Consider the following 13,540-nt stretch of genomic DNA (forward strand, 5'->3'; position numbering starts at 1 on the left):
GGTAGAATAAGCATTAAAGCGGAGGAAGAAATTACGGCGAAAGTGTGAGGGGAAGGGACATGCTCGCCGGTGGCGACGCGCAACGAGATAACGACGAAGTATAGCGTGCGTAGTCGTACGTTCGCTGATGACGCGATAGGCTTCCTGAGACGCAGCAGCTATGCGCCGTCGCCAAGGAAGCTGCAGTTCGCGCCGCACTCAAATTTCGCATTTGCGAGTATCGTAGTTGTCAGCCATTTTTTTTTGTTTCCTCAAGAAAACTATCGGATATGAAACTGCGGGTTTCTGAGCCAAGAATAAAGTTAAAATAAGTTCTACAAATAAGTGAAACCAAATAAACAAAAATAGACCTGCGGCCATAAAGACTACTGATTTCACCTGCACACACATATGCAGCCTTAAGTGTCTCAGCGAACCCTTTATCTCGTTTCAGTTAGTGTTGTAATCGATGACCTACCACAGAAAACAATTTGCAGTGGATTGTACAGTTAAGAGGACTCTTCAACGCTTTCTATAAATGTTTTCTCTTTTTACGTCACTTCTGGAAGCGCTGAGAAATCTATAGCCATTGCCAGCATGGGGCAGCACTGCATGATTTTCACGTCGCAGCGGATACGCCTTCATTTCTGCTTTGATTTTGCGACCATCTTTTTAAATTGGCTATCAAGTGCGTTCTTTGCTGTAATTTAAGGAAAGCCGGCAAATAGCCGCTACACCCCTGTAATGACGTAATTCCAGCGGTCGAAGAACGCCGATAGTGGGAAGAAGAGATACATATTTTGAGCAAGTTTCTAAGGTCTCTGATGGGCATAGAGCAGTAATTTTTGGCTGAGATACTTTGCGACCCTGTAACATAAGTACGTTCTGCAAGCATTCAAGATGTAAAAAAATGTTGACAAAAGTGTTTAGGGACCCTTAAATTGGCCAAAGCAAAACATTTCCATTAACAAACCTACATTATGACTTCATTTTTATACCGACGTCACAGAGAAGTGAAAACCGAGCGCACAAAAAAAACTCATGCCTTTTTTTTCCCGAACCCGTTTGAACCCGTTTGAACCCGTTCGAACCGGTTCGAACCGGAACGGAATGGTGCTCCGGAACAGAACCCGAACCGAACCCGAAAGGCTTGAACCCGAACCCGAACCGAACCCGAAAAAATACCGGTTCGACACCCTGATTTTAACGGGGATTCTGAGAGATGAAAGTTTTTTGGGTGGCTTGGTTAACGCTCGGTTTGGGATTGAAATGTGATCATCGAACAGTTTAATGGTGAAGCACTGTATTCCTCAAAAATGGAAATGTATAGTGTTGTCCAAATTGCATGTCTGGTAAAATATACGAGCCATGCGGCGAACTAATTGTTTGGCAGGCAAGAACATTCATATGTTGGTGGATTACCCCGTGAAGCTCTCTTGGCTTCCCTGGGTTACCCACGTTCACGAAAGAAAACACGACTGACCGGAGAGCAGTTCAAATGAGCGCACCAAAATGCTGTGTCAAATTTCAAAAGTTTTTCAATCCGACAAGATTGAAAAACGGTTGAAAGTTGGCCGAGTTGGTAAGGATGCATCTCAAAAAAAAAAAAAAACTGTACGTAAATTAACGGGAACAGGAACGTCGTCATGTGTTATTTTCCCCGTCAATTTGTGCGCTTTTTTTTAGTTGTCGGATGGCGCTGTCAAAATATCTTGCGGCCGGAGCGACTGTGCCGCCTTCGACGCCGCACTCTCTTCCCCTGCCCCGCGTTTCCGCTGCTGCTGTGCCTTGCCCTGTCCCCTCTCCGTGGACATCTTGTGCTGATGAGCGCCGACGCCACTCTCTCTCCACCTCTTCCCGCGCTTCAGCTGGTGCCGTGTCGAGCTTCCATCCCTACGCGGTTATATGTACACGGGCGGGATCTCTCTGCGGGCATTTTCGCGCTCAGAGAACGCCTTGGCACACATGCGGGGATGCACACAGCGGCTAGGGGTAGATAGCTCGGCTCCAAAAGAAAAAAAAAAAGAAATGGCTCCAATCCACACTGTGAAGGTGGTTGGAAAGCAAAGATTTAAAGACACCCACAACAATTGCTCATGCGACGTCCCTTGAATTCACACACGAGGCTCTACAAACAGTGAAACCCGAAATTCCGCCTGCCGTTACGCGGAATTTAAGGGGACTGCACCCCGAATGCACCAGCAGCGTCGGGAACGTCCAGGCTAGAGAGGCGGACGCCGTCGCTGCAGCCCAGCCGTCGGTCGGCAGAAAGAAAACGGGGAGGAGCGTCTTTGGAAGGGTGAGACAGCGGAACCTAGCTATCCTGATGTGCTAGCTCATGGCTACACCACGGCGCGACACATGCGCAGACACCGAAAGAATTCAGCATGTAAGCTTAGTGATTCCCATTTATACAAATTTAAACTAGTTTGTTTAGGAAGTTTGAGACATGCAAGAAAGATGACGGACCTCATATTTATCAGAAACCGTTGCTCATTTCGCCTTTTGCAATACCTCTTAAAACACAACCGAATTGGGAGCGTTTCTCTAGTGGCCGTATCTCGGTATGTGGTCTATGCATTTTGTTTTCCCATATTTTTGCCGTACCACCACTTACTTCCGTCTGGTCCCGGTTACCCGAGAGGTGCTGTCGATCAAGTTAATCAAGCCGTGTGAACGAAGCGCGCCATCGGCGCGAAACTGCGCCAAAACAGGCCCAAAAGAACCGTCGCTAAAGCAGATGACAAAGCCGACGGAATGGTTCCCGCCGTCGCGCCGGCCGGCGCGCAGGGAAGGGTAGGTAAAAGCGCGCTTTCGCCGCGCCACCTTCTCTGTGCTCCGTGAGTGAAAACCGCCCTCCCCCTCTTCAGCACCGTTAGGAATTTCCTGTCCCGCACGCCGCGAACGAACCTCCGGCTGGTTGAGGCAGAAAGCTTTGCTTTCTGCCTCATCGGCAGTCTGCCTGCTCGCTGCTCGGCAGATGTTAAAAGACAGTCGACTTCTAGCGCTCTGGCCCCTCAACACCCTTTCCCAAATACCCCTCTTACACTTCCTGCTCTTACGCTGTCCTTTCGCCCCTTGAATGATGAACGCATTGGGAGTTGGCTCGGTTTGGTTCAATTTTAGCGCATTCGCATGCCCACGCACTGTCTCCAAGGGCCTTGTATTTCCGTTATTCTCGAAACAATGCGTAGCGGCACCCTTTAAGACCGTTCGTAATGAATGCCTTTCTCTAGTGTCGCCAACACTAATCACCGTGTATTCTTAATTAAAAGCAGGCAGTAGTACTTTAACGGTGTGGGTGCTAGTTGGTATTATATTATAACATTTTGAAGCGCGAAATACTTGACAATATCTCATTGTGGAAATAAAATTTCAGTTGAACGTTCCGCATGTCTGCGTCTTTTTGTCCCCTGTCCAAATATGTAGCTTTTTAATATTTATAGTGCTACTGTCGGCGTGTACGCAACGTCATTTTCCCTCAAATATGCCTGAGGCTTCTTTGGTGCCTAAAATTGATATAAAACAAACATAAAAACAAAATAGAGAGAGAATAGCGACAAGTAATATTAAAAGATCTACAAAGAATAAAAACAAAGATATTATACAAAAATGGCCAAGAGGAAGTTGAACCAGCAAATTGACTGATAAAATCACAAAGGTGTTCAGTACTCGGTGCCTTCAGTGCACTTTAAACATTGTTATTACCTATGCCTTTTTCTATGCCCTGTTTTATGCCTTACACAGGCCTCGACATACGCGGTGATTTTGCGTGACGCTCTAAGATATAACTGCGGCGCCTGTGCACGGTTGTTGTTATTATTTTGGGGGTTTTCTCTTGTTACCTTGTTTCTGCTAAAATTAACCTCAAGGCAGCAGAATCTCAAACTCATACTATTTATGCCTGAAATTTCACACCTTGTTATAATACGCCGCTCTAGTGAAAAGCCCTCCGGCGAATGTCGCTATCGAAATAAATAAATGGAGGTTCATCTAATGCAGCTCCCTCCTGCGAGTAACTCACAAAACAATGCTCTAGCACTTCAAGAACCCCGCAGTGGTTTTGTAGTGTAAGCTACACTGGCCGAGGTTCAGCAGTTTCGCGTGGACCTTGAAGGGCGGTGGTGCGCAAGCGCGAGGAGCATTGAATTGTATTGGATAGGATTGGAATGAATTGGATCGGATTGGATTGGATTAAATTACATTGCATTTGATTGAAAGTCCAATCCAAATGGAGTATTGGTGCGTAGAGAATTGTGTCTGCACATTCACCGGTCGGCGAATACGAGAGGAGTGACGTCATATCCGCGGCAGACGCACTGCCGCTGGCGCGTGAGCAGTGCGCCTGCGTTACGCAGTAGCCAAGTCTGACGCTGCGCCGGAGCTGCTTGATAGCCGTTTCGAGTGGCTCCTGGAGAGCCGTGCTGCGCAAGCGCGAGGAGCTGTGGCTGTGCTGGACGGGACCGGGCTGGACTGTACTGAATTTAATTGGATTCGATTGGATTGAATTGGAAATCGTTCTAGCAGCACAGCTAATGCTAGACAACCAGGAAACCTAAGCATAACCGGCTGAATCTTAGCTCACGCTACGTATATCCTGGCATAGCCGAGCTAAGCCACTGCTAATTCTTTTACAGACTCTTCTCATGAGTGATACCATTACAGTTCGGCATATTACCTTTACAGTCCGGCATAACCAAGTCTCCTTTATACGGCGGAAGCTCAAACCACGTGCCACTGCATATCGACGTTTCTAATTTTGGAGTGTGGAAAGACGGGAAGCTCGACTTACTGATGTCACCCTTGGCGAGGTCAAAGTCGTAGACGTACAGCTTCCCGGGGACAGAGTCGACGAAGAACATCTTTTTGTTGTCAGCCATCCAGGCGATGCCATTGGGCAGGGTGACGCGCTCGATGTGCTTCCGGATGTGCTTCTTCTCGATGCTGTACACCGAGCCCTGTTCGGCTTCCGAGTGCATCGGCTTCTTGTCGATGGCCATGGTACCTGCACGGGTGGCAGCAACCCACGTGGTACGTAAGTTCGTCACGTGCTTGCGCGTTCAAACAGCGATGGTTCGCAGCGCCACCCCGAAACCATTAATAACGCCGCCTGACTCGTCAGCTTACCCGCGGTCCGAGTTGGCATGTGTCTGTGGGAAGAGCCAAATTGAGGAGAAGCTTTTCACCTAGGGTGTATTCAGTGTGGTTTTGATTTGTGCTTATTTTCATCTATTTAGGATTAGGTGCTAAAACGTTGGAAACAGGAAATATTTTGATACCGTATTTTCCAAGCCACCCGCTGCCGAGGAATTTCACTACCAAACCCTACGGCGTACACGCGTTTCCTAGTCAGTACAGCCAGACGCCACTTGAGCTTGCTTATGGGGGTTATATCACAGCATAAACGTACTTAAAGGTTACAAAAACACCCCAAGTGAAATAACATCCAAAACGGACGTGTAATGGTTGAAAACCACGGTGTAGAAAAATATTCATCCCAAATAGCCCAAACCTACCTAAAAGGGACGGTTTAGGTTATATAAAACCGACCCGCAAAAACATACAAGCAGCAGTAGCAACGAAAATGCCCGAGATCCCATTTATAATGTACAAAGATGTCATAAATAGAATATATGGGGGATAAGCGACCTAAAATGGTTGGTTTAGGCTATGTAAAACCGGCCCGCAAAAACATACAAGCAGCAATAGCAACGAAAATGCCCGAGATCCCCTTTATAATGTATAAAGATATCATGAATAGATTATAGGGGGGTAACAAATATTAATATTCAGATATGACAAACCCTTGAGAATGAAAAAAAAGCGGTAACGGGATTTCAACCAGGACGAGGATGTTTGTTTCGCAGGAGTGGAGCAGTACGAGACCAAGCGGCTGTGAGCGATTGAATTGAGGGCCACATGCACGTGGACATAGCTTAAAACATGACCCTAGATGGCGTCTTGCCTCGCTTGGTTGTGCTGACTAGAAAACGCCCATACGCAACCCTACGTGATGTTTGTATTCTTGGCCATGGCAGATATTAAAAAAAAAAACGCTCCTGCTATAGAGATTTCCGAGTACGTCAAGGACACCGTGAAGAGAAAATACAAGTGTGGTTTAATGAAATAACAAAGACGGCAGTTCTAACGGAAAATTTTACCTGTCAAGCTGCAAGTAGAAGCCGCCGGCGAAACAATGGCGACTGACGAGCCTCTTTCTCGTCAGGTCCTTATGACGCCGCAGAAAGTTTTCTGGGCGATCGGTGCCGCGGACCAAAGCGATCACCAAGAACCATGGCTGTCTAGTTGTAGTGGTGTCTGTACTTTCTTTTGGTTGTCTATTCAAATGCTAACGTGGTGTTACCATTCCATAACTGTGTTTTTAATATTCCACTACTACGCCACCACTGACGTTCCATAGCGTGAGGGTAGAGATCTTCTTAAGTTGTTCTGCTTGCTATCAAAAAAGTCGTGTTGCCTGGCTAGGACGGAGTCGAGGGAGTTAAGCGAGACAAGTTCTTAAAAATATACAGCGCTGTATGTTGTACTCGTGGCTCTTTTAAAGATGCTAAGGTTGTTTATTCTTAGTTCCGTTGCTGCATTCTCTATACCATAATCGTAACGTCGGTGATTTAACTGCAAAAGTGGTTTGAATTCTTGCATGCGAATACACCCCTATGTGAAGTACTGGCATTCTTACTTGCCAGTACCTGCTCACTGGCATCCCTTCATCGTCGCTTTACCAACCCTCGTTCAAACATTTTTCTCCTTCCCCCGGGGTGCTCGCATTCGCCGTACTCCTCCTACCCTCTCGCCCATTTTCCGACCCTACCCTCATTTTCCTCTTTCTTCGCTGGACCTCGCCCTCACCCCCTTCTCAGTTTCGCTCTGCCATATTTCTCCTCCTTCTCCACCCATAAGAACCTATTCTTCCCCTCTCTGTCGTTCCATTCCACATGCACCCTCTCTCTCCCTATTCCCCTCACACAGCATCTTCCTTTAATAACCTTACCTATACCCCCCGTAACCATGCTTCTACCCATCACCATACCATTGGCTGCATTTCCTTAAACTGTTCTTCCTTTTATTCCTCCATTTCAACCTGTCTCTCTTTTGTACCTCATTCCTCATTAAGTATCGCCCCCTCTCCTTATCCTCCACCTTCAAAGCCGTTCCCTCGATTTGCTAACCAACAAATCTCACTCCTTTTTCTTCACCCATCATTTCGTTCTTACTAATGCTCTTTCCTATACCTTCTACCTTCATTCCTGTTTCTTCATATTCCTCCCCTCCATCTGCCATTCTCCTCTCTCTATCGTCACATACCTAATTTTCCCCCACAGTACTTTCCCCCCCCCTCTGCACACTTCCGCTTCACCGTCCCTGCTCTGTCCTTCCGTACCAGCGTACCTCAGCGTCTCACCCCCTTTTTTTCTCTTCCCCGTTCATTCCACTACACGGGGGGATCACGCGACACACCGAAACCCATGCTTAGAGCACTAGTTGCTCACCGAGTAACCTGTGATTTGTTCCTCGCGCGCTAATGGGTATTCACGCGACGGGAAAATCCACCGTGTGGCTCCTAGGAGTGCGCATCGCGTGATTCCTAAGTCCCGGTTTCTTGCTGGCTCGCCAGTCTGGTCGGAGGTAGGAGGTTTCGTTCACTCGCCGCAAAGGATAACCTGCTCGCGGGTCACCTAACTTAACACTGATCTACGGTTGACCGAGGCGTGAGCCACTTGATTTGTCAACAATGAACAGTAACTGACCCCTAACCACTGTGTAAAATATACTATTAGTTGAGGACACAGCTTACGAACAAACGTGTACTTGTCGTTTCGATTAAGTCGCCAAACTGACGCCGCTTAGACCGTTGACTGCAGTGCCCTCCAGCGGAGGAGAAAATAAGCGCCCTAGCGCCGGCTACTCTGGGGTGCTCGGATCTTTGCGGCTCCTTGTCGAGCTTTTTCGGCAGCTTCCATAACCGGTCGTCTGCTCGATATCTGCTTGCCGGGGCTTGGATTGTTCCGCCGGCCAGTGGAGCAGACGATAATTAGAACAAAGCCGTGCGAAACCCTTTGCGCTCGCCCCAGTGGATCAACGTGTTCTGGGCCTGTGTTCTAAGTCGATAACAATCAAAAGAAGGTATAAAACACTAAATCAAATGGAATGTGTGCCGCGGTAGCCGTTGAACACTACACAAGTAAGATTTCGTGCTTGCGCAACGTAAGAACGAAGTGCTAATGCCATATTCAGTACGTAATGCAAAGACTGGCAAGAAGACGTGACATTATTTAAGGTTCCCTTCGATAATAAACGAATGAGTACGTGCTATGCAGCAATCCACGGCAGAGAATAATGGTACTTGCAGTCATAGCTCGGCAAAACTGGATGCCATTCACTCACACTCACTCAAAAAAATATATTTATCCAACGCACTCACTCGCACTCGCACTCGCCAGTCCGCCCTCACCACGCGCACTCACTCGCACTCACGCTCACCACTCCGCCTTTACTACTCACACTCACTCGCGCTCATGCTGGCCACTCGCCCCCACCAGTCGTACTCACTCGCGTTTACGCTCACCACTCCGCTCTCACATCTCGCACTCAGTTGCGCTCACGCTCACGCTCACCCCGCCACCCTCTCCACTCGCTCGCACTCCCGCTCACGCTTTCCACTCATCCGCACCACTCGCACTTAAAGGCGCTCACGCTCACCCCTCCACCCCACCACTCGCACTCACTCGAACTCAGGCTCGCCAGTCGGGCCTAACTACTCGCACTCACTCCCACTCACGCTCACCACTCGTCAGCACCATTCGCACTCACTCGCACTCAGGTTCGACACTCCGCCCTCACCACTCGCACTCACTCCCGCTCACGCTCGCCACTCGTCCTCACCGCTCGCACTCACTCGCGCTCATGCTTACCACTCGTCGTCACAACTAGCACTCATGCTCACGCTCACCACTCATCCCCACCACTCACACTCGCTCGCGCTCACGCTCACCACTCGCACTCATCAGCGCTCACTCTCACCACTCACATTCGCCACTTACACTCCCTCGCACTCGCACTCACCACTTGCAATGGCCACTCACACTCACTCGCAATCACCACTCGCTTCCTCCACTCACACGCACGTACAAATATTTTGGGCCGTGAAACACTTACTGATTTGAGCTAAAATATACCGTTCTCAGTAATGGGGTCTCCTTTTTCCTATGTATGTATTCGGTTATTATAAGCACGTCTTGATATGTCACTTTCAAAGCGGTAATCGTCGCTGGATTCTTTTACGAAATGAACAAATGCTCGCAAATTTGCCTGAAGCCATTCATCATAAATTTTTATTATTGTCTATGATATTTCGCTCAGATTCCACAAAAGAAAAGAAACACTGAAAGTTTTCACAACGGTGGCAAACATAAAAAAATAGTCCAGTTCAGAAGAAAAGCTTAGAAAAGCTGTTGCCATGTGTCAAAATACTGGCTAGCGCGCGCAAATATTCTTATCTCGAAGCGCGCTATTTGCGCCACTAAAATTGCGCTGTCAATTTGCTCTGGACAACCCTCTAAACGGTTTATTTCATGGGTAATCCCAGAAGAAAAGGGCGCATAGCGAGAGTGTCCAGCAAAACATCACCACGAAAAGATTGAAAACGCAAAGCAAGGTGGAGGAAGGCTAATGGAGCGCTTGGCCTTGAGCGCTTTGCAGAGTAAAGGCGAGGGAAAGACGCGGCGCCGCGTGGTCCCTCCAAATAGGCGCCGTCTGACTTTAGCGCGGGCGTCCTCACGGAGACAAGTTGCCTGGCACCCGCCTCCCTTCCAGTCCCCCTCCCTAAACGGCGCCAGCCTGCCGCAGAGCAAAACCGCAGCTTGATCCTAACTACACCGTCATGCGCCCGCACCGGGCACCGAGACAAGTTCAAGTCGAAAGTTTATACGAAATAACGGGGAGAATAAATCATCGGACACACACACGCACACGTACGCACACGCTCGCACGCACACAAGCACGAACACGCACGCAACACAGACGAACACATACACACGCACACAAACGCACATGCACGCATACACACCAACGCACTTGAACACGCGCGCGCACGCACACACATACGAACTCGCACGCACGCGCACACGCATGCAGACGCACTCACGTGAACACGCATACGCACGCACGCACGCACGAAGGCACGCACTTATTCACTTACTCACCCACTCACAAATTACGCTATCCGACTGCCGAAAATGCTTCCTATTCGTCTCACCACTCAGGTGTCACAGTACCCCTACGCCATCGGCACGCGGACGACAACATAGTCTGTGTGAAAGCGAGTATCATACAGAGCGCCGCCATAACAAGTAAGGACAAATAGTGATACGTTTAATACGCCAAGGCCTCGAAAATGAGCTACTACTTCCACAACACGGAACTCGCCCATTCGAACCGTTTCGCCATCCTGATACGCGAATCTGTGAAAATCCGCGATACCTTTTCAAACGATTACGGGCACTCACAATTTGCGCTTCAGAACAGCCGGCCATTTAACAGCTGGAGCAAGCCGGCCAATCAGGTACACCAAGTACAGCGGCACTACACCACGGTGCTTCCGAATGCCTCCGTCGCAGCGCTCAGCGGTAGCGAAGCGCAATCGCTTTATTGCGATGACGTTACCGACACTAATTCCAACGCAAAACGCTGCGAGCCAGAAACATCATTCGGCGAGAGTGCGCAGTGTGGAGAGAGGGACGAGTCGTGGAGCCCCTCCCGATGATGCCTTTAATCGAACATACTTCTGATGATGATAGTGGGGCACGAAAGAAGGATATCCACTTATTTCACAACATCCTCCCTCGCGCGACAATGAGTATGGTTCGTGTCCGAGAAATTGTTCAGTTCATGTTCGAGTGGGCCAAAAAAGTTCAACACCTGTCGGCTTCCACCTCCATCGATGGAAACAATGCCTTGGCTTTCGTGGACCTGTGAGCCAAGCTACTGCAGCCCCTTGATGCAGTCTTTTGCTTGTCCGGATTGCAGGTATTTCTCTCTGCTTGCACAAGTTATTTTTCCTTGTGGCAGCTGGGTGCAAGTGAGTTGTACTCTCGTTGCGGCTCTTTTCAGAGCGCACGGTTCGGTTTCATCAGCGTCACCGTAAGAAGACCGTGAGTGTTCCCGAAGCTTCTCCGCAGCGGGCTTCGCCACACGCCGGTAAGCCGAGTGCTTCACAACGCCACGCCACCCTCACGCGAGCCCAGATCGCGAGTAAAGTCAACGCCGGCATGGCAAAATCGGCGCGCATGCCAAACTTTGCGTCGAGAGATGAGTTCCGCGTGGTCGTGCGGCCACATGGCGGCCTAGAGATAGGCAAAACGCCGCTAACCGACCTGCGCCGCGCCATCTTCGCTGCGGCCAAGGCGGACGAGGAAGCCGTGCGCAAAGACACGATGCTCCCGAACATTGCCCAGAATATTCTCGTCATAAGCACCCCGAGCTGGGAGAGAATGCTACGCTACGAGGTTCTGAAGAGGATCGCCATCGGCGACAAAGAATACGAGACGTACGCGTACCGCGCGGCGCCGGAGGACACCTCTCGCGGCGTGATACGTGGAGTGGGCCTGGAAGACTCCGCGGACGACATCTACCGCCACGTAGTCAACAGGCATAACCCTACCGCCGGTGACGCTCACCGCCTCGGTCAGTCGATGGCGGTCGTCATCCTGTTCCACGGGAGTAAAGTGCCGTCCTACGTCTGGTACGGCGGCGTCGTCACGCGTCGCTACATCTACAAGCAGCACAAAGAGGTTTGCAGAATCTGCGGCCAAATCGGACACAGGAAGGACGTGTGCCCAACGCCGGGCGCCCGCGTGTGCTTTGCGTACGGGCTGAAAAACCCCGGCGACGGGCACGAACGCAAGTGCAAGCCGCGGTGTCGCCTGTGCGGCGGCCCACACCCCACGGGCGAGGGCTCGTGCAAGAACAAGTTCAAAGTCCCGTATCAAGTCCGCAAGCGACAGTGGGAACGGAAACTGGAGGAGGAACGCGCGAGAGCGGCAACGCCGGCGCCCAAGATCAGACTCTCTCGGAGAGACGAGTTCCCCGAAATCGCTCCGCCGCACGGCAGCAGCCGCGGCAGGAGCGCGTCGCGCCGGAGATCGTCGCGGAGGAGCGCGTCGCGAGGTGGCGCCAAGAGTACATCGCGCGGTCGCCGCGCCACGTCGAGAGGCCCCGCCTGGGCGGCGATTGCCGCCGGCGCAGCAGGTGGAGCGGCTGCCGCGCCGAGCCGCCGGCGCTCAAAGACCGCGCGCCGCGACCGCTCGGAGTCGAGACGGAGGAGCGCGAGCCGGCCGCCGCCACGCCGCGGTAATAACGCCACGAAACAAGCGAGTGCCTCCCCGGAAACCGTGGAGCTGAGAAAGATGGTAAAGGAGCTGCAGGCTACTGTGCACGCCCAGCGGGTAACTATCGAACAACTAACCCTAAAGCTCGAGGAACTGTGGGGAGCGAGAGCGACCACGTGGTTCAAGCCCGCGCCCGCAGAAACGACTACGACTGCCAAGCCGACGGAGTGCCCGGCCCCGCCGCTGAAGCAAGTAGCGCAGCGCCGCGCGTCCCCGGCGCGGGAGCAAGAGGTGGAGGACGAGTGCGACGAGGACATCGGCGACGCCGGTTCCAGCATGTCGACTGCCGCCTCGAGCACAATCAGCAAGCCGACGAGTTACGCCAGCCTCAACAACCGCTACCGCAAGCTCGAGTCCCAGATGAACCGCTGGGGGAAGGACTTTGACGCCCTCGAGCGACGACTCACCAACAGAATGATACAAGTCATGCAGCAACGAATTCAGCAGGCAATCCTGCCCGTTCAGCAACAACTCAACCAACTGGCAGCATCCGTAAGGGGCGCAGCAGAAGAGCACGGCAACCCGATCACCGTCTCTCCGCCATGATGACGACGCCCAGGCAACGCACTTCGCTCCGCATCTGGCACTGGAACGCCAACGGCTTTCGGTGCCGGAAGGCGGTCTTGCAACAACACCTTCAAACGTTGACGCCGGCGGAGCAGCCCGACGTCATCATGATACAGGAAACCCACGCAGAGAACGCGCCGTCCCTCCCCGGCTACAGGGCGCACGCTAGCCCGCCGAGCGCTCGCACCTGCGGGCGCGGAGCGGCGCAAGGCGTGTGCACCTTCGTCAGGAAGGGCATCACTTTCATCAAGCACGACGCACTCATGGGGAACCGAGGAAGCGCCATCGAGATGTGTGCGACGGAACTCTCGGTGATCACGGGCAAGCACAAGAGCACGAGCACGATCGTCATGGCGGTCAACGTGTATAGTAACCCCCAGCACAACCAGCAACGCTTCAAGTCACTACTGCACAGAGCGCGCGGGGCTGTCTCCGCATGCGACGGCGCCATCGTCGTCGCGTGCGGCGACTTCAACGCGCGACACAAGGAGCTCGGCCACGCCGCCACGACGGTCAAGGGCCGAGAGTTGTTGGAGGACGCCGCCGAAGCGGATTACGTACTCCTCACGGACCCAGCACACCCCACA

At 51.5% G+C, this 13,540-nt stretch overlaps 1 protein-coding gene across 1 annotated transcript in view; it reads right to left on the reverse strand.

The window, feature by feature from the left end:
* LOC144157618 (regucalcin-like) overlaps positions 1–13,540 on the reverse strand; it is a 62,311-nt gene that overhangs the window by 27,859 nt on the left and 20,912 nt on the right. Inside the window, exon 3 of the mRNA XM_077688446.1 lies at positions 4,772–4,984. Coding sequence (XP_077544572.1) covers positions 4,772–4,984 — 213 coding nt within the window. The remainder of the gene's footprint in view (positions 1–4,771; positions 4,985–13,540) is intronic.

This window comes from Haemaphysalis longicornis, unplaced genomic scaffold (genome assembly GCF_048455015.1).
Source record: "Haemaphysalis longicornis isolate Haplotype H1 unplaced genomic scaffold, Haemaphysalis longicornis Haplotype H1 scaffold_10, whole genome shotgun sequence".
In the NCBI taxonomy this organism is placed as follows: Eukaryota; Metazoa; Arthropoda; class Arachnida; order Ixodida; family Ixodidae; genus Haemaphysalis; species Haemaphysalis longicornis.